This window comes from Mustelus asterias, chromosome 22 (assembly GCF_964213995.1).
Source record: "Mustelus asterias chromosome 22, sMusAst1.hap1.1, whole genome shotgun sequence".
Taxonomy (NCBI): domain Eukaryota; kingdom Metazoa; phylum Chordata; class Chondrichthyes; order Carcharhiniformes; family Triakidae; genus Mustelus; species Mustelus asterias.
Genome location: NC_135822.1, coordinates 24075512 through 24096592, shown reverse-complemented (window position 1 = coordinate 24096592; position 21081 = coordinate 24075512). Strand labels below are relative to the sequence as shown.

Below are 21081 nucleotides of genomic sequence, written 5' to 3'. Positions count from 1 at the left end.
CACCGACCCTTTGCCTATCATCTATTTGACATCACCTCTCCCAAGAATAGCTTGCTCTGAGGCAGCCCATAACAGCACCAGCTCCAGTTGGGGAAACCAAGTCAAGGGAATAGATGTCGAGGCTCAACAAAGAAGTAACTTGCCTGAACTGAGCAGTCCCTGGAGCGCACCTCCCACTCCACAACCCCACATTCCCTGGAAAAATATCCTGTATCCCTGTGTGTCCAGAAATGGGTGTGCCCTCTATTTCCGGAACTACCTGTTCTTTCTCCCAGAGATTGACTGAGTATATTTCTCACATTTTGGGTTTTTTCAAACTTCCATTGGTTTTCAGTTTTCTCGAATCGAGAGTTTCCCTGATTTTTACCCATCCTTTGTGTAGCTGCTGCTATTATCTGGAATTTTTAAATTATCTTCCACACTTGCGACAACTATCTTTAAAAATGTTACTTCCCACAATGTGAGTGACTTTATGGAAATCACAGTCCTGAAGTTGAGCCTCATCCACTATAAGGCCGCAATGGTGTTTGTTTTTTGGTTTTTAATGGATGGGGAATTATGTAGAGTGCGTGCTGGAATTATGTATTATATATTTGATAGATGAGGCTAATTCCCCCGAGTGTGATTTTGTAACATTACCTCTGATTCCGGTGAAATGGCACTGACCAAGATTCATCACAATTCAAAGAACTTGCCGCTTAGCACAGTTGCATTTTTCTCTTCGAATTTTCTTCCCTCCCATTTTTGTTAGGGTCGGGTTCTGGTACTGTTCCCCCCACCCCCTCCAATACCTTCTGGCCATTCCTTGTGCAAGACCAGACCGATCCTGCCCTCGCTCAATGTCTTTCCGAACTGTGATCACTTAATAGTGATTAAGAATGAGAACTCTTGGCTATCTTCTTTCTCCCTCTCCACTCTTTGCGCCTTGAGTCAATTGTTGCAACCCTCCTTCTGCCCTACCTGAGATTAGCTAACTCGGCACAGAGCAAGGGAAGTAACGTGTGGTGTGGCATTTAGTACTATACCCAGGTAGCACTTTTACCCATTCAGTCATTGGACAAGCTTGTACAAAATGAGTTTACAAAAGAATTTATTAGTTTTGCAACATGCCGTTAAACAGAGATTTATTGTATGCATTGCTGAATGTTTCCGATACTAGATGTCACTTTAAATATGTAAACTGTAGGCATTTTTAAAATAGAATAAAATTTATATTCGTTCACACGTTGAGTTGCACTCAGCATTAGCATAAAACCAAAAGCTGCCCAGCTGATGCCCTTACAGCTCTTACATTATTCAGTCTTCGAGGTTTTATTGTGCTGTAATTAAAATTGTGCACTTCGTATCCACATTGAGATTTGTGTTTGTGATACACCAAGAGAAATTTGCTAACAGTTCCTGAGTTGGTTATAAATTAACGATGAATGTGTACTGGGTAAACAACTCTTCTTCCATGGTCAGGTGAGCACCTAAAGTGTCTCGGTGGTCCATATGTTCCAGCTAGGTCCAGATTTATGTTATGGACATAATTACAAGATAAGTTCACAGTAGCCAATGCAGCAGTCAGGATGAGTGAGTGTATTTTGCAGGAGTCCTGTCCATCACAGCCCCACATGCCGCAGTGAGTGAGGATCCAAACTACAGAACCGTCCAACTATCTTTAGGTCATTGCCTCATGTGCTTTAACCACATGCTTATTCTTTGGAATATTCCACAATTTCAGGTCCAAATTCAGTTGTATCTAATTTATTTCCATTTATCTTTCCTCTGAGGTACTGACTTTTGTTGTGGTTGAATGAAGCAGGAATTCTTGCCCATTCTTCACCTCCCTAACCCAAAGGCACTGAGTAAAGCTGTGGTCTTTATATAGCTAATATCCAAGTGCAGGCTACTGACACCTGGTTTCGCACCAGGTGATGCATTTACTAACTTGAACTGGAGGAGTTTATTAACCAGGTGAGTGCGGGTTTTTAATAAATGACTTGTTCACAAATCACTGCCGCTTGAAAAGGTTATTGTTTTCAGTGTCACTCTTCACCAACGTATCCCAGAAAAAAATCCAGTTTCTACTTTCCTGTCTTAAATCATTGCTGTTTATTAGTATGTTATGAAAATCCGAAGTTGCATTAAAAAGGAAATTCAATGTAGATCCCAAAATATATCTCAGATCAGTATCACACATCAGCTGCAGTTTAATATAGCGCTTAAGTTGGGAGTTTTCAAACAGAAATAAAAAGGCAATGGCATTATAATCAGGAAACTTCGTACCTACAGTACAATTGAGTTGCAATTGAGGCTTTTTCATGTGAAGTGCCGCACATTACAGTTGCTTAGAGTTACAGTTAATCGTATACGTGTAAGTTTTTTTTTTAACAACAGCTGCAGTTGGGGGAGATGCAGTTAGTTATCAAATGGATTTGATTATAATGAGTAATAATCAGTGTGAGCTAACATAAGCAACGTGCCTCAAACAGCGTACAGAATTCAATAATACTTAACATTGGGCAGAACACAGAGCATCTCGAAGAGTAGATTGGCAGCGGTCAGAGCCGTGTTACCTGAAAGAAACAGACTTGTGAACTTGTTGAAATAAACTAGCATTGACCACCCCCCATCCCCAGACTTAACTTTTAGGCAGTATTAATTATTGTACATATTTATTAGCATAACGTAACGGTAGCACTAATGTGTTAAATTTATTCTCCTCAGCTGTGTATCTGCAATACGGGAAATAATATGGGAAAGCCATGGCAGTATGCCCCACATATCAGGAAGTCCACAGCATACCACTCACAAATACCACTCACAATTTTCCACTTATTAGTTTTAATTCACAAGAAAATTGTACACAGGGTTTCCCAAATTTATATATCACCCAAACTGGTCAACAGTGTTTTACTCAAAGAGCAACTCCTCCAACAGTACTACACTCCCTCTGTTCTGCAATGGGTTTTTTTTTAAGTGTGTGCAAAGCCAGACAATATCTTCTGCAGTGATTAGATGGAGCTCTCTCATATCTCTGCTGAATTTTGTCAGGGGGCAGCCTTCAATGATGTGAGAGATTGGAGAGCACCACAGTGCTGTCCGGGTTCCCTGCGACACCCCATTTTTGCCGATTTGCTGCACAAAGCTCTCAGCCAGTGCGGAAACAATTGAGGAATGCCCAATGTTGGCACAGCAGATTGGAGCCGGTTGGGCGGGCTGTGGGATCTGAGATGAGGAAGTGGTTTTTAATGGTGAGTTGGTTCCATTCCTCCTGCCTCAGAGCTTCTGCTGTTATTCCTTAGTACAGTGGTCTTGGTCATACAGGCTGATGTGATGGGAGGCAAGCAGCAGCTGGATTGGTAAGGTCCTTGTGTAGAAGGGTTGGGTTGATGTAAACCTTCCCCAGGAGTTTTCTTGCTGCAATCTCCCTCCTTGTATGAGGGGATGTTGCTCAGGACTGGAAGCCAGGGGAATTGAGTTGATGAGAGGGTACCCAAGATGATTTGCATTAATGTGTTGAACTGGGTAGCTGAAGACTGGTATGAGATGAGTTGCATACTTGCCATTGTCTACGCAACTGCAAAAAGCTGAGGTCCTTAAGGTTTGGGCTGTATAATGGCACAGTGGTTAGCACTGCTACCTCACCATGCCAGGGACCCGGGTTCAATTCCGGCCTCGGGTGACTGGATGGAGTTTGCACATTCTCCCCGTGCGTGTGGCTTTCCTCCAGGTGTTCCAGTTTCCTCCCCCAGTCTACCGATGTGTGGGTTAGGTGGATTGGCCATGCTGAATTGCCCCTTAGTGTCAGGGGGACTAGCAGGGTATATACATGGGGTTATGGGGATGGGGCCTGGGTGGAATTTCAGTGCTGGCTCGATGGGTCAAATGGCCTCCTACTTTAAGATTCTATGAGCATCTGCACCCTATAAAGACCCAGCATGTTTGCTGAGGAGGATGTTTTGCAATGGAGTGCCAGCTGAGATGAGTGGAATGGAACGCGGGACTACAATGTTCTGATTTGGTGCTGACAATATTATCAAATCAGCCAAGCTGTTGTCTACACGTCTGTGGTGGTTGATAGAAACTCACGGCTTCAGTTTTGTTACTTTCTTACCAGAAGTATCGTACGGTGGAGAAACCTCAACTAAGTCGCAGCCGATAATTTTCATTCCCTGACACCCCCGGATGATTTCCAAAGCCTGTGAACATACAAACAGCAACTTTTCAATTCCTTGTTACAATGAATGATTTCTCAAGAACAACTTGAAAAATCAAAGTTTTGCTTTTTAAACTTTAATACCATTGAAAGTCACATCCTTCAAATGTTTCCCGTCAGATCAGCATCACACAGTTGGAAATCAGTTCAGTTAATGGTCGTGTACTTGCCTCCAGGTTCAGGGTGAGAATTAATTATGCTCACTGGTGGCCCTAGAGTTCCAAAGTGGCATCTGATTCACGTGCACATCTATGGTGCAAGTTGTGCTGGATGCCATATTGGTGCAGGCATTAATGTGCGTGCAGTGTGTGTGTGTGCTGGAAGTATACAGAGCAAACAGGCCATGGTGTCAATCAGCATGCAGCACTGATTTGACATCAGCGATGCTATTCTGGAGCTCAGTGCTGAGGCCAATGCAAAACCTTAATCTCGCACAGCTGAACACGCATTCAGGAGCAGGAGGAAAACCACCACCCCTCCCCCATCTCTCCCCCCATCTACCTAAACATGTACTAAAGGCTGGTATCACCCCTTCTCTGCTTTGGCAAAGGGTTCATTTGTTGGCCTTTTTTATTTGTTTTAATATTATCACATGTATTATACAGTGAAAAGTATTGTTTCTTGCATGTTATACAGACAAAGCATATCCTTTATAGAGAAGGAAAGGAGAGAGTGCAGAATGTAGAGTTGCAGCCATAGCTAGGGTATAGAGAAAGATCAACTTAGTGCGAGGTACGTCCATTCAAAAGTCTGATGGCAGCAGGGAAGAAGCTGTTCTTGAGTCGTTTGGTACGTGACCTCAGACTTCTGTATCTTTTTCCGACGGAAGAAGGTGGAAGAGAGAATGTCCGGGGTGCGTGGGGTTCTTAATTATGCTGGCTGCTTTGCCGAGGCAGCGGGAAGCGTAGAGGGAGTCAATGGATGGGAGGCTGGTTTGCGTGATGTATTTCTGCGTAGTGGGATACTATTGTTGTGTATGTGGTGTCTGTCTCTTTAAAAAGACAGTTTGCGGTAGTCTGTGTTATAGGTTAACCTGGTGCTGTTAAAACTCTTACTGTCTTTAAGACAGTACAGCAGAAGAGAGTCACTTGACTTGAAGGAGCGATCAAAACATGAGAGTGAGTGATCACACCAGAGTCCGCTCTCAGGCAGAATCATCGAGCAGCCATGTAGTAGGCACACAAGTACTGGAGCTGCTGCTCCAGGGCAGCCAAGGGCTTCAAACTCCTGTACCATGTTCCTAGCAAAGTCTCAAATCTCTTGAGGATGCTAGAAAGCTACAACATAACTATGTGCCCTGCTTGTTTACCTGACTGGGATGAAGACCTGCGATCTCTGGGGTTCCAGTGCCAGGAGCAAAGGCAGGATCCAGACCGTCGATATCAAAACTAATGTACACAGGGCCATCTCCCATCTGCTGCCTCACCTCCTTCATAAGTGGAGCAAGGGAACGTAACCAACAATCCTGTCCAGTAACCACTCGAAAACCCTGGAAATAATAAAACACTCGGGATGAAAAGCATCAATGATGAAAGGTTTTACTCAAGTAATTACAGATCATTGGATAGGCACATGGAGCACACCAGGATGATAGGGAGTGGGATAGCTTGATCTTGGTTTCAGATAAAGCTCGGCACAACATCGTGGGCCGAAGGACCTGTTCTGTGCTGTACTGTTCTATGTTCTATCATGGGTTTGAAGAAACTGACTAGAAATATTAAAGGAACTAAAGGGGTTGGCACGGTGGCACAGTGGTTAGCATAGCTGCCTCACAGCGCCAGGGACCCAGGTTCAATTCTGGCCTTGGGTGACTGAGTACATTCTCCCATGTCTGCATGGGATTCCTCCAGGTGCTCGAGTTTCCTCCCCCCACTTAAAAGATTGGCCATGCTAAATTGACCCTTTGTGTCAGGGGATTAGCAGGGTAAATACATGGGGTTATGGGGATAGTGGGATTGTTGTCGATGCAGGCTTGATGGGCTGAATGGCCTGTTTCTGTACTTCAGGGATTCTATGATTCTGCAAAGGTCCAACATTCAGAACCCGAGATGAGAAAAAGATGGATGTACCTCAAGCCCACTTTCTCACCATATTCCTCAATCTCACTTTGCTTACTGGATCGACAATGCAATTTACACAAGAGAAATGACTGGTTCTCATACAATGATGTGCTTTTTTAAAAGCTGAACATAGACATTAACATCACATCTGAATAGTAATGTGTATACATTCTTCAATCTCAGAATCACCTGTCTGCTGACTGTTGTAATACAAGGACGACAAAGGCCTGTAACAGAAATGGGAACCTGTACCTGTCCACCTTCTCAATTCTGTCAGCCATGCCCTTCTGCATGGGTCTTGTGTTCATTTGCAACACTGAGGTGTTCAGCCCTCCCATGGTTGTGAATACACAGACTCAACAGCAGAGATTGACTATTTTTCAAACAAATGCAACTACGTATTACTGGCTGAGTTGGAGCCGTGTCACCTCCTAAGTTGGGTGTTTGTGCTCATAGTTAGCTGACAGCTTGAATTTCCTCTCGATGAGACAAGGACATTAGAGGGAATGTTATGCAGATGAACTGGAGAGACCTTATGCTTTCTCACAAAGAGGCTGCTTCACCATCAGCTGCTCCTAGTCACAATGGGGATGGTTTTGGACATCTATAAAATCCTAAACCCTGGATAGTTTCCCTAAACCTCTCCACCCTTCTCTCTTTTAAGATGTACCCTAAAACATATCACTTTGACCAAGTTTTTAGCCACGTTTCCTAATGCCTCCTCATAGGAATATAGGCCATTCAGCCCCTTGAGCCTGTTCCGCCATTCAGTTAGATTATGGCTGATCATCCAGTTCAATGCCATTTTCCCATGCTATCCCCATATCCCTTGATGTTGTTAGTATCTACAAATTTCTGTCCCGAACACATTCAATGACTGAGCTTCCACAGCTCTCTGAGGTAGAGAGATCCAAAGATTCACCACTCTCTGAATGAAGAAATTCCTCGTCATCTTAGTTTTGAATGGTGGCACAATGGTTAGCACTGCTGCCTCACAGCGCCAGGGACCTGGGTTCAATTCCCGGCTTGGGTCATTGTGTGGAGTTTGCATATTCTTCCCGTGTCTGCGTGGGTTTCCTCCGGGTGCTCTGGTTTCCTCCCACAGTCCGAAGATGTCCAGATTAGGTTGATTGGCCATGCTAAATTGCCCCTTGAGTGTCAGGGGATTAGCAGGATAAATATGTGGGGTTAGGGGGATAGGGCCTGGGTGGAATTGTGATCGGTGCAGACTTGATGGGCTGAATGGCCTCCTTCTGCACCTTAGGGATTCTATGATTCTATTCTGAGATGGTATTCTCTAGCTCTAGTCCCCACCCCCCCTCCCCCAAGCCAGGGGGGGCATCATTTTTGCAATAACCTTTCTAGCCCTGTAAGAAGTTTCAATGAGATCACTTGTCATTCTTTCAAACTCTACAGTCCTGGCCATCTCAATCAGGTGGCTTGGTGTTTAATTTTGTTTGAAAATGTCCCTGTGAAGTGCCATAGATTGTTTCACTATGTCATAGGCACTATATAAATGCAAGCTTCAGTTACAGATTAATATTAGTCTTTCTTAATTCTCCAGTTGTCTAACTTAGTGAGCGACACATTCTACAAACAAGGGGAGTCTCGGGTTTAATCTTTGGTCTGCATTTAGTTAGCTGATCTCAGCCAAGTTGCAGTTGGACTATTATCACTGGCCAGAGGGTCCCTGTATCAGGAATGGGGAGGAACATCAGCCTGGCTTTCCTGCTTCTGTTTGCTTTCTCAAACGATCCTTCCTTGTGAACTTTGCATGAGTATAGGTTGAGGCTCAGTGATGATGCCTGTCAAAGGCCTACTGGCTCTCACAGTGTAGCTCCACAAATAGACAGTAGTACCTGTGGAAATGTAAGCCTGGGAGGCTCAGCTGGAGACATGGAAAGGGAGGATAGAGATGGAAAATTCAGAACCCGCAAAGTCCACTTCGCAGTTCACCCCGTCCCACCCCTCACCCATGCAAGGAACATAAAGAGGGAGACCAGATTTAATAAAGCAACTTACCTGTTCTCTGTTCCAAAGGTAACCGTCTGGTTCATAAGTAGGACCACGGAGGCCAATCTGCACCACACGTTTACAATCGAGCAGCCCTTCGTCCACACAGCGTCTGAATGGCGTTCCATGACAGATCTTCTCCCCTAGGACTATATCACTTGTGTCAGCGTGTGCATCGATGTGAACCAAACCTACTGGACCATATCTGTTTTTAAAAAAAAACAGAACATCAGGAAGCCATGATGGGACAGAATTTACAATCAACTGGTCAGACTTCACAAGAGCAAGCAATGAGATTTCAATGTTTCTACAAGTCTTCCAACTCCTCCTTCACCATCACATACCCAATTGTTTCTTTAGTCCTTACTTTTCCCACTATGACTCCCACCAATTTTTACAGATGCCACAGAAAGCATCCTTTCCAGATGTATCACAGCTTGGTATGACTCCTGCTCTGCCCAATACCAGGATGTTGCCTGGTATGGTGGGCATTAGCTATGAGGAGAGGTTGGAGAAATTTGGTTTGTTCTCACTGGAATGACAGAGGTTGAGGGGTGACCTGATAGAAGTCTACAAGATTATGAGAGGCATGGACAGAGTGGGTAGTCAGAAGCTTTTTCCCAGGATGGAAGAGTCAATTACTAGGAGGCACAGGTTTAAGGTGTGAGGGGCAAGGTTTAAAGGAGATGTACAAGACAAGGCAGATTTTTTACACAGAGAGTAGTGGTTGCCTGGAACTCGTTGCCGGGGGAGGCAGTGGAAGCGGATACGGTAGTGACTTTTAAGGGGCATCTTGACAAATATGTGAATAGGATGGGAATAGAGGGATATGGTCCCCGGAAGGGTAGGGGGTTTTAGTTAAGTCGGACAACATGGTCGGTGCAGGCTTGGAGGGCCGAAGGGCCTGTTCCTGTGCTGTAATTTTCTTTGTTCTTTGTTCTAAGACCGCAAGAAACTACAAAGGGTTGTGAACATAGCCCAGTCCATCGCTCAAACCAGCCTCCCATCCATTGACTCCCTCTATGCTTCCCGCTGCCTCAGAAAAGCGGCCAGCACAATCAAGCACCCCACACACCCCGGACATACTCTCTTTCACCTTCTTCTGTCGAGATAAAGATAGAAAAGTCTGAGAACACGGAGCAACCGACTCAAGAACAACTTCTTCCCTGCTGCCATCAGACTTTTGAATGGACCTACCTTATATTAAATTGATCATTCTCTACACCCTAGCTATGACTGTAACACTACATTCTGCACCCTCTCCTTTCCTTTTCCTAATGTACTTTATGAACGGTATGCTTTGTCTATATAGCGCACAAGAAACAATACTTTTCAGTGTATACATGTGACAATAATAAATCAAATCAAAAATCAAGCTTTCTAATCTCCTGGTCTTTGATCTGTTTCATCTTTCCAGGAATTAAGGCGGCACGGTAGCACAGTGGTTAGCACTGCTGCTTCACAGCTCCAGGGACCTGGGTTCGATTCCCGGCTTGGGTCACTGTCTGTGTGGAGTTTGCACATTCTCCTCGTGTCTGCGTGGGTTTCCTCCGGGTGCTCCGGTTTCCTCCTACAGTCCAAAGATGTGCGGGTTAGGTTGATTGGCTAGATTAAAAATTGCCCCTTAGAGTCCTGAGATGCGTAGTTTAGAGGGATTCGCGGGTAAATATGTGGGGGTAGGGCCTGGGTGGGATTGTGGTCGGTGCAGACTCGATAGGCCGAATGGCCTCCTTCTGCACTGCAGGGATTCTATGATTTCTATGAATGTCCTCTCACTTCAGCTTCTGTGCCAAGTCTTCCAACAGTTCAGTGACTTTATCTAGCGAGTAGCTAAGTCCAATGTTCCAGGAAGGTCACAGTTTCAATCTCTGTGCAGAGTTTACTGATCTCAGCTGGAAAGCAATAGCTGTGATGCAATAATCACATATCAGGCACGGATTGCATCCTGATCATTATCCACTAATCCCTGCTGGAAGCACATGTCGGAAGATGTTGTGTGAAGATCAGGTCAACTGTGATGCTGCTCATGGAGGAATAACTGACCTAGTTTCATATTACGCAATGGCCACAGATGAAGTAGCGGAAGGGCAAAAGCTGCCAAAATGAATGTCAATGGTTGCAACATTCAGGATAGGTGGGGTGGGGAGAAAGTTGAAGAGTAAAATCATTTTGAAAATTAAGCGGAGTCTTCCCATTTTCTGTAAGAATCTGTTTCAAAAGACTTGAAATTAAATTTACTGTCTGTTTCCCGTTCCTGACTTGGAACACCAGCTCACATGTAGAACATGTTTTCCTGAAGAGTGGTACAGCTCTTTCAAGCAATCAAATGGCACAGTTTCAGGCAATGTTACATCTACCCAGCCCTATTGAGCATTTCCAGGACATGTACAGGACAGTTTGGACAAACAAAAGAGTACAGCTCCTTCTGCAGAATTCAGCATTTGTTAGCAAAATGTTCGATATATTTCAATAATAATAACATGCAACGAGACTTACTTCTCTGCCATTGTCTGCAATATGGGGTATGTTATCGTGTGATCACCACCTAGGCATAACAGACATAATTAGTGCTTTTACCATCCAGTGTCAAAAGATGATTCCTGCTCTGCCGAAGACTGCAAGAAACTACAAAGGGTTGTGAATGAAGCCCAGAAACTACAAAGGGTTGTGAATGAAGCCCAGTATATCACGCAAACCAGCCTCCCATCCATTGACTCTGTCTACACTTCCCGCTGCCTCGGAAAAGCAGCCAGTATAATTAAGGACCCCCACACCCCGGACATACTCTCTTCCACCTTCTTCCGTCGGGTAAAAGATACAAAAGTCTGAGGACGCATACCAATCAACTCAAGAACAGCTTCTTCCCTGCTATCATCAGACTTTTGAATGGACTTACCTTGCACTAAGTTGATCTTTCTCTACACCCTAGCTACAACTGTAATATTATATTCTGCACTTCTTTCCTTCTCTATGTACGGTATGCTTTGACTGTATATTGGGCAAGAAACAATACTTTTCACTGTACCCTAACACATGTGACAATAATAAATCAAATCAAATCAAGATTTAAAATGATTGTTTCGTTTTTTTTCTACATTTTATTCAATTCTCTCTTCTAGAATCATAGAACATAGAACATAGAACATAGAACATTACAGCGCAGAACAGGCCCTTCGGCCCACGATGTTGCACCGACCAGTTAAAAAAAAACTGTGACCCTCCAACCTAAACCAATTTCTTTTCGTCCATGAACCTATCTACGGATCTCTTAAACGCCCCCAAACTAGGCGCATTTACTACTGATGCTGGCAGGGCATTCCAATCCCTCACCACCCTCTGGGTAAAGAACCTACCCCTGACATCGGTTCTATAACTACCCCCCCTCAATTTAAAGCCATGCCCCCTCGTGCTGGATTTCTCCATCAGAGGAAAAAGGCTATCACTATCCACCCTATCTAAACCTCTAATCATCTTATATGTTTCAATAAGATCCCCTCTTAGCCGCCGCCTTTCCAGCGAAAACAATCCCAAATCCCTCAGCCTCTCCTCATAGGATCTCCCCTCCATACCAGGCAACATCCTGGTAAACCTCCTCTGCACCCTCTCCAAAGCCTCCACATCCTTCCTGTAATGTGGGGACCAGAACTGCACACAGTACTCCAAGTGCGGCCGCACCAGAGTTGTGTACAGTTGCAACATAACGCTACGACTCCTAAATTCAATCCCCCTACCAATAAACGCCAAGACACCATATGCCTTCTTAACAACCTTATCTACTTGATTCCCAACTTTCAGGGATCTATGCACACATACACCTAGATCCCTCTGCTCCTCCACACTATTCAAAGTCCTCCCGTTAGCCCTATACTCAACACATCTGTTATTCCTACCAAAGTGAATTACCTCACACTTCTCCGCATTAAACTCCATCCGCCACCTCTCGGCCCAACTTTGCAACCTGTCTAAGTCTTCCTGCAAACTACGACACCCTTCCTCACTGTCTACCACACCACCGACTTTGGTGTCATCAGCAAATTTGCTAATCCACCCAACTATACCCTCATCCAGATCATTAATAAATATTACAAACAGCAGTGGCCCCAAAACAGATCCCTGAGGTACACCACTTGTAACCGCACTCCATGATGAATATTTACTATCAACCACCACCCTCTGTTTCCTATCCGCTAGCCAATTCCTGATCCAATTTCCTAGATCACCCCCAATCCCATACATCTGCATTTTCTGCAGAAGCCTACCATGGTGAACCTTATCAAACGCCTTACTAAAATCCATATATACCACGTCCACTGCCTTGCCCCCATCCACCTCCTTGGTCACTTTCTCAAAAAACTCAATAAGGTTAGTAAGGCACGACCTACCTGCCACAAAACCATGCTGACTATCACCTATCAATTCATTACTCTCCAAATAACTATAAATCCTATCCCTTATAATTTTTTCCAACATCTTGCCGACAACAGAAGTGAGACTCACCGGTCTATAATTCCCGGGGAAGTCTCTGTTCCCCTTCTTAAACAATGGGACAACATTCGCTAACCTCCAATCTTCTGGTACTATACCAGAGGCCAACGACGACCTGAAGATCAGAGCCAGAGGCTCTGCAATCACTTCTCTTGCCTCCCAGAGAATCCTTGGATAAATCCCATCCGGACCAGGGGATTTATCTATTTTCAGACCCTCCAGAATATCCTGCACATCCTCCTTATCAACTGTAATACTGTCTATTCTACTCCCTTGCAACCCAGTGTCCTCCTCAGCTATATTCATGTCCCCTTGCGTGAACACCGAAGAGAAATATTGGTTCAATGCTTCACCAATCTCCTCCGGTTCCACACATAACTTCCCTCTGCCATCTATAACTGGCCCTAAACTTGCCCTAACCAACCTTCTGTTCTTGACATACCTATAGAACGCCTTAGGATTCTCTTTAACCCTATCCGCCAAAGTCTTCTCATGTCCCCTTTTAGCCCTTCTAAGCTCGCTCTTCAACTCCCTCTTAGCCAATCTAAAGCTTTCTAGTGCACTACCCGAGTGCTCACGTCTCATCCGAACATAAGCCTCCTTTTTCTTTTTAACCAACAAAGAAACTTTTTTGGTGCACCACGGTTCCCTAGCCCTACCAATTCCTCCTTGCCTGACAGGGACATACCTATCACAGACTCGCAGTAGCTGCTCCTTGAAAAAACTCCACATGTCGGACGTTCCCAGTCCCTGTAATCTCCTAGTCCAACCTATGTTTCCTAATTCTCTCCTAATAGCCTCATAATTACCCTTCCCCCAGCTAAAACCACTGGCCCGAGGTTCATGCCTATCCCTTTCCATCACTAAGGTGAACGTAACCGAATTGTGGTCACTATCACCAAAATGCACACCAACTTCCAAGTCTAGCACCTGGTCTGGCTCATTTCCCAGCACCAGATCCAATATAGCCTCACCTCTAGTTGGCCTGTCTACATACTGAGTCAAAAAACCTTCCTGCACGCTTTGAACAAAAACTGACCCCTCTAACGAGCTAGAGCTATAACAATTCCAGTCAATATTAGTCAAGTTAAAATCCCCCATAACAATTGCCCTATTACTTTCACTCCTAAGCAGGATTGACTCCGCAATCCTTTCCTCAACCTCTCTAGAACTTTTAGGAGGTCTATAAAAGACTCCCAACAGGGTGACCTCTCCTCTCCTATTTCTAATCTCCGCCCATACTACCTCAACAGATAAGTCCTCATCAAACCTCCTCTCTGACACTGTGATACAATCTCTGACCAATAATGCTACCCCTCCCCCTCTTCTACCTCCTTCCCTACTTCGACTAAAACATTTGAACCCCGGGACCTGCAGCATCCATTCCTGCCCCTGCTCTATCCATGTCTCTGAAATAGCCACAACATCGAAGTCCCAGGTACTGATCCACGCTGCAAGTTCACCCACTTTATTGCGAATACTCCTGGCATTGAAGTATACACATTTCAAACCCTGCTCCACCCCACCTCTGCAATGCCGTGCATTGCAGTCCCCATCCATGCATCCCTCACTTTCAGCCCCACTACTCAGGATCCCTCCCCCCCCCCGAATCAGTTTAAACCTCCCTGCATGGCCTTAGCAAATTTACCCCCCAGGATATTGGTCCCCTTCTGATTAAGGTGTAGACCATCCTTCTCATAGAGGTCACACCTTCCCCAGTACGAGCCCCAATTGCTTAAGTACCTGAACCCCTCCCTCCTGCACCATCCCCTCAGCCATGAATTCAAACCTTCCCTCTCCCTATTCCTCTCTAAACTATCCCGTGGTACAGGCAAGAGTCCAGAGATAACCACTCTGTCAGTCTTGGCCTTTAGTTTCCACCCCAACTCCATAAATCCCTGCCTAATATCCCCTTCCCCTATCCTCCCTATGTCGTGTGTCCCCACATGTACAATAACTTGTGGTTTATCTCCCTCCCCCCTAAGAGTCCTGAATACCCTGTCAGACACATCCCGGACCCCAGCCCCTGGTAGGCAACACACCAACCCTGAGTCCCTACCTTTAGTTCCGACCCTCCTATCTGTCCCCTTAATTGTGGAGTCCCCAATCACAAGGCCCAGTCTTTTACAGCCCCTAACCACCTGAGCTTTCTCACTCGGCTCACCCCCAGAGATCTGCTCTCTATGCTCAGTTGATTCCTCCTCAACTGTAGCCTCCAGCACCGAAAACCTATTATGGAGGGGAACCGCCCCAGGGGATTGTCTTCCCGATTGCTTCTTACCCCTCCTCCTGGCATTGACCCAAGCCTCATTTCTAGGAGTTACTATTTCTCTATAACTCCTATCAACTTCCACCTCCGCCTCCCGAATTATGCGGAGTTCCTCTACCTCCCCCTCCAGCTCCTTTACACGCTCCTCCAGAAGCTGCAATCTAATGCACTTCTTACAACTAAAATCTCCTGAAACACTACTGGATTTCCTCACCACATACATCCCACAGGAGATGCAGCATACTGCCTGAACTGCCATCCCTGAAGCCATTACCAGCAAGAAAAAAAGAAAACAAAAAACTTCCCCACACTTATAATTAGGTTAGAGGAGGATGGAAGGGTGGGATCCTCTACCAGTGTAGAGGATCGGGTATCTCCTCTGCACCAATTTATAGGGCTAGGGGCCCGAGAGAAAAAAAAACTACTACTGAGGGGGAACCACCCAGGTAACTGACTTTTAAAGTTAAAATAAAAACCCTTCCCAGACTCCTTTGCTGCCCACTTCTAGTTTTCACTTTAAACTTGAAAAACTGCTGTTAAAGTAAAGGCCAAAAAAATACACACACTAGCTGACTAATTAAATAAATAAACAATTCAATTAATCCAATTAATCTCTTACCAGCACTGCTGCTTTTCAATCACCCCTCTCAGCTTGCTCCAGTGGATCAATCGTAGAATCCCTACAGTGCAGAAGGAGGCCATTTGGCCCATCAAGTCTGCACTGACCACAATCCCACCCAGGCGCTATCCCCGTAAACCCACATATTTACCTTGCTAATCTCCCTGACACTAAGGGGTAATTTAGCATGGCCAATCCACCTAACCCGCACATGTTTGGACTGTGGGAGGAAATGGGAGCAACCGAAGGAAACCCACACAGACATGGGGAGAATGTGCAAACTCCACATAGATAATCACCCAAGGCTGGAATTGCAAGGTAGCAGTGCCAACCACTGTGTCACCGTGCTGCTCTTCTATTCAAAGACTCAAAGACTATTTCCTCGGGTGGATGGAGCTATTACAAGGGGGCGTAACTATAGGGTTCATGGTGGGAGATATAGGAAGGATATCAGAGGTAGGTTCTTTACACAGAGAGTGGTTGGGGTGTGGAATGGACTGCCTGCAGTTATAGTGGAGTCAGACACTTTAGGAACATTTAAGCGGTTATTGGATAGGCACATGGAGCACACCAGGATGATAGGGAGTGGGATAGCTTGATCTTGGTTTCAGATAAAGCTCGGCACAACATCGTGGGCCGAAGGGCCTGTTCTGTGCTGTACTGTTCTATGTTCTATTCCCCCCCAAGAGCTGCTGAGCAATGCCAGCACAGGAATCCATACCTATTGTCAGTGGTATACAGCCCGTGGACACAATCTTCTTGAAAGAATTCCTGATCATCTTGCAGCTCGCCTTCAGATCATAAAGATTCACGTTGACGTCTCCAATGTCAGCCACCATCAGAGATTCGAAAGGAGCCGCCCGGGTGCCACCATTGAAGGCTCTGACCATGGCTGACTCTGCCCGGATATGTCGGGGTCCAAATCTAAATTTCAAAAATAGGATTGAAAGATTTCCTCCTTATTCTGAATATAATGACATTGCAACAGAGAATCCTCCCGACAATGTTTTGAGAAAGAACTTTCTTTTGCCTATTTTTCTCTTTGAGCAGAGAGCTGTTTCTGCTCGGCAGCTTCTGCTTTTATTTTTCAAGCAGTTTGAAGTTTAGACTTGGACATAATACCAGGATATTGATCACGAGGCACAGGATTGTCCTGGATTAACTACATTCAGTCACTCTCCCCCAGGGTGAGCTTGTCAAACAGAAACGCTGGGCAGTTACTGATGGCATCAAAGACTCCCAAGTCAGATATAGCTGCCTGAATAAATGAATGGACAGAATTATTCTGACTGCTTCACCATATTTGGAGTTTGCCAAACATCCCGACAGTGTGAAAAGTAGGCAGGTTATGTATTTTGCTGTTTTATCAATTGGCAACTTTCTTTTGGGTCATAATTTGCCGTGGCAGATTTTCTAAAGCCACCTTCATTTGTTAGCCCTACCCTTGCATATTTAAATTATTTAACTTTTTGCATGGAATTACAAGACTTACCTTCCTGGAGCCTTCAATTCATATCTGCCACACAAATACAGTCACTTCAGGACATTCAATGCAGGTTAAAGGTGAGACAAAACTAGTGCCATATTCACAATGCTGACAGTGGAGCCACACTGACCACTGTAGTATAAGGATCTGACACACATAGGGTTAATGTGGAACTGAGTACAGTACCGTCCACACATGTAAGATGTAAGAGAGTGCATGACCCAAACCCAGGGTCAGTCTAAAGTTGGACAGAATCCTGTGTGCCAGCAAGCATGGAGACTGCTCCTCGCTTGTAACCTTTACTGTATACCTGCATTTTGAAATAGTTCAAAGAATTATCATGATACTGTGCCTTTAAGAAATGTATTTTCATCATGTATCGTGTGAGGGGTATGTTTAAAATTCAGTTCTGTTTACATGGTGCCGATTTGTCTGCACCAAGGCAGCCCCATGCTGAGAATGCAGGAGAATACTTGATCTTAGCTAATGGGGTGTTTGTTTTAATCTGAGTTAATGCATTTTTGTTTATTTTTGGTTTTTCCCCTGGGGTTTCAGATTAGGGTTTGATTACGTCAACTGACAAGAAGCAGAGTCATGTGAAAGGGAGGAGTTAAAATAACAGGAAAAAGCAGGCAGTTTTGGCTTGGTTCTGTCTCTCTCTCTGGAGACTGCTGTTTCGGGGCTGTCAGAAGACAGGTGTCTCTCTCTCTCCAAAGGTGTACAAAGGCTTAAGGACTGGCAGCCCATGCACCAGCATGTAAGCCTAGGGCGGCAGGGTGGCACCGTGGTTAGCACTGCTGCCTCACAGCGCCAGGGACCCGGGTTTGATTCCCGGCTTGGATCACTGTTTATGTGGAGTTTGCACATTCCCCCTGTGTCTGTGTGGGTTTGCTCCGGGTGCTCCGGTTTCCTCCCACAGTCCAAAAGATGCACACGTAGGTGAATTAGCCATGCTAAATTCTCCCTCAGTGTACCCGAACAGGCGCCGGAGTGTGGCAACTAGGGGATTTTCACAGTACCTTCATCGCAGCGTGAATGTAAGCCGACTTGTGATTAATAAATAAACTTTACTTTGTGTTATTTGATTTTGAAGAGGATTTACGTCCAGGAGGTATATTGCTTAAATTGGAACTGATAGAGATAGGTTAGTAGTTAAGAATTGTATCTTGTCATGTTAAAGTATTTTAATTGGTAAAAATTAAGCTAATTAATTTGTTATAGTTAAACTGTATTGTTAAATAAAGTTTGCTTTGAAAAAGGCTTCCTAGTGTGTCAATAGAATCACATCTGGAGTGAAACATCTTATGCTCACACTAATGCCAAACAAAAAAATTATATCTTAGCATTTCTGATCTGGTACCTTAACAGAAGGTTAAGTATTTACTTAAAGTAAAGACTTAAGAGTTAACCTACGTTTGACTATGAAGACCTCTTCAGATCTACCAAACTGTACCCAACACCCTCCAAGTACAACTTTTGGATATTGGCATTTAACCTCACACATGCTCTTGCTCTAAGTTGCTTTAAACAGTAGGCACAATTAGAATCAATGTTATCTTGAAAGGACAATTTAGCTCGTTCTTAGTTTAAGGCTGAACATATGGGCGGCACGGTGGCACAGCGGTTAACACGGTGGCACAGTGGTCGGCACGGTGGCACAGCGGTTAGCACTGCTGCCTCACAGCACCAGGGACCTGGGTTCGATTCACAGCTTGGATCACTGTCTGTGGGAAGTTTGCACATTCTCCACATGTCTGCGTGGGTTTCCTCCGGGTGCTCTGGTATTCTCCCACAGTCCAAAGATGTCTGGGTTAGGCGGATTGCCACTTAGTGTCGGGGGACTAGCTAGGGTAAATGCATGGGGTTCCGGGAACAGGGCTTGGGTGGGATTGTGGTCGATGCAGACTAGATGAGCCAAATGGCCTCCTTCTGCACTGTAGGGATTCTGTATGTTCCTCCTCAACCTTGGAAGGTCTCACCATGCCAAGTGTCTGCATGAAAGATTAAAGTGGCCCAACAATGGGTCTAAATTGATGACAAATTCGGAAGAAGCTTATTCATAAATTGGCAGTATCCCAAACTGAATGAATACGCTCAGTGTCACTAACAGGTGTCTGGGCAGTGAGGTTGTCCATTCATTATTTGCTCCTACCTGGCACCGGGCCGGTTCGAGGTGCCAATGTCCAGAGGCACTCCAACAAAAGCGGCATCCAGGCCCTGGGCGGACTCCTGCACCGGGAGGCGCATCATGGAGCAAACTCCCACCGGCCGGGCTATCTCTGCGGCGCTGGGCGGCATGTTGAACCGAGACGAGGAGGAGCTGCAGCGGGACAGCAGCCCGTCCCGCGGCTTCCCCAGCTTCAGCAGCGAGGAGGCACCGCGCAGCAGAATCCGTTCCATCCTTGCCAAGAAAAGTTGGAAAGTGTTTTAATAAGCCCGCACTCAGCCCTGGTCAAAACTGTGCTTGGCAACTGAAACTCCGCCCGCCCTCCCATGCTCTTAGCGAATGGGACAACTGTAACTATCATTGAACCTTCATACTCTTCAACACAGTTGCTGCAGCAATGCTACTCAACACTCAGAGAATTTATTTTAATGAATGTCGGAGTGCAATTTTTTTCTGGGGTAAAAAAGTTAAAGCTTATTTATTAGTGTCACAAGTAAGGCTTACATTAACATTGCAATGAAGTTACTGTGAAAATCCCTCAGTCGCCACACTCCGGCGCCTGTTCGGGTACACTGAGGGAGAATTTAGCGTGGCCAATTCACCTAACCAGCATGTCTTTCGGACTGTGGGAGGAAACTGGAGCACCCGGAGGAAACCCACGCAGACACGGAAAGAAAATGCAGACTCCACGCAGTGACCTAAGCCGGGAATCGAACCCCGGGTCCCTGGCGCTGTGAGGCAGCAGTGCTAACCACAGTCCAACCTTTAAAGTAATTGCAACATTTTGTAAGACCATTGTAAAATATCTGAAACTTTTCCTTCTCTGTACTGAAGCATCTCAGAACATGATTTGATATAACAAACTTGATTATTGCTTTTAGTGTGATGGTCATTTTGGAAAGTTTGTCATGTTCTCACAGCTTTATGAATAAAGTATATTTTTGGGGAAGAATTATTTCAATGAATGTTCTCGCTTTGGAGCCATCAAGTCCAGCTCCTATTTCCAATCTGAAATTCATGACGAGTGGCCCAACCTCATCCACCTGTCAATATCACTCTTTTTAAGTTATTTGCAGACAAGCTCTGGCTATATTGTCTCCTTCCTCGTCTTAATTTCCATGTTACACCCTTTCCAGGGCCCCAGTGCCACACCCACCAAGTGTCCTCAAGAGATCTAACTGCATAAAGCTTTATTCAAAGTATGTTTTCTGTGATTGCAACGACCCTTGTGAAGAGTGATCATTCCATTGACAGTGGTTAGCACTGCTGCCTCACAGCGCCAGGGATTCGGGTTCAATTCCTGGCTCGGGTCACTGCCTGTGTGGAGAATGCCCGTTCTCCCCGTGTCAGCGTGGGTTTCCTCCGGGTGCTCTGGTTTCCTCCCACAGTCTGAAAGACGTGCTGGTTAGATGCATTGGCTATGCTAAATTCTCACTCAGGCGCCGGAGTGTGGCGACAAGGGGATTTTCACAGTAAGTTCACTTGCAGTGTTAATGTAAGCCTACTTGTGACACTAATAAAAAAAATCCCTTTGCTTTGCTCGCATCTCAGCTTGACTTGTGGAATCTGACCAGCTGTTTTGCAGCAGATGCCAAGTACTCTTGGGCTAAAGTTGACTCTGACCCTCCAGTAACCCCAGTTTGGAAGCAATTTAAAAAAAACAGTTGCCTCTCTTGTCTGAAGGAAAAGAGTTCCTCACCCACTGATACTGCACTGAAATAGCTGCTCTTCATGAGTGAGTCTGAGCCATAACCATCAACAGGGATTGCAGGAAGCAACAC

At 45.2% G+C, this 21081-nt stretch overlaps 1 protein-coding gene across 1 annotated transcript; it reads right to left on the bottom strand.

Moving 5' to 3' along the window:
- Positions 1-1073: 1073 nt before the first annotated feature.
- Positions 1074-19624, bottom strand: agmat (agmatinase (putative)). Its single transcript, XM_078238945.1, has 7 exons — positions 19286-19624; positions 16369-16571; positions 10771-10819; positions 8284-8479; positions 5511-5690; positions 4100-4184; positions 1074-2558 (listed from the first exon to the last, which is right to left on the bottom strand). Exons 1-7 carry the CDS (start codon positions 19531-19533, stop codon positions 2485-2487), a joined length of 1035 nt encoding a protein of 344 aa, XP_078095071.1. The 5' UTR covers positions 19534-19624; the 3' UTR covers positions 1074-2484.
- Positions 19625-21081: the final 1457 nt, after the last annotated feature.

Coding starts and splice junctions, on each gene's coding strand:
- agmat (XM_078238945.1), bottom strand. CDS start 19,533: ATGGAACGGATTCTGCTGCGCGGTGCCTCCTCGCTGCTGAAGCTGGGG. Junction 16,572..19,285: donor TCGAACCGGCCCGGTGCCAG/GTAGGAGCAAAT, acceptor TTTGAAATTTAG/ATTTGGACCCCGACATATCC. Junction 2,559..4,099: donor TCCACCGTACGATACTTCTG/GTAAGAAAGTAA, acceptor TGTTTCTTTCAG/GTAACACGGCTCTGACCGCT.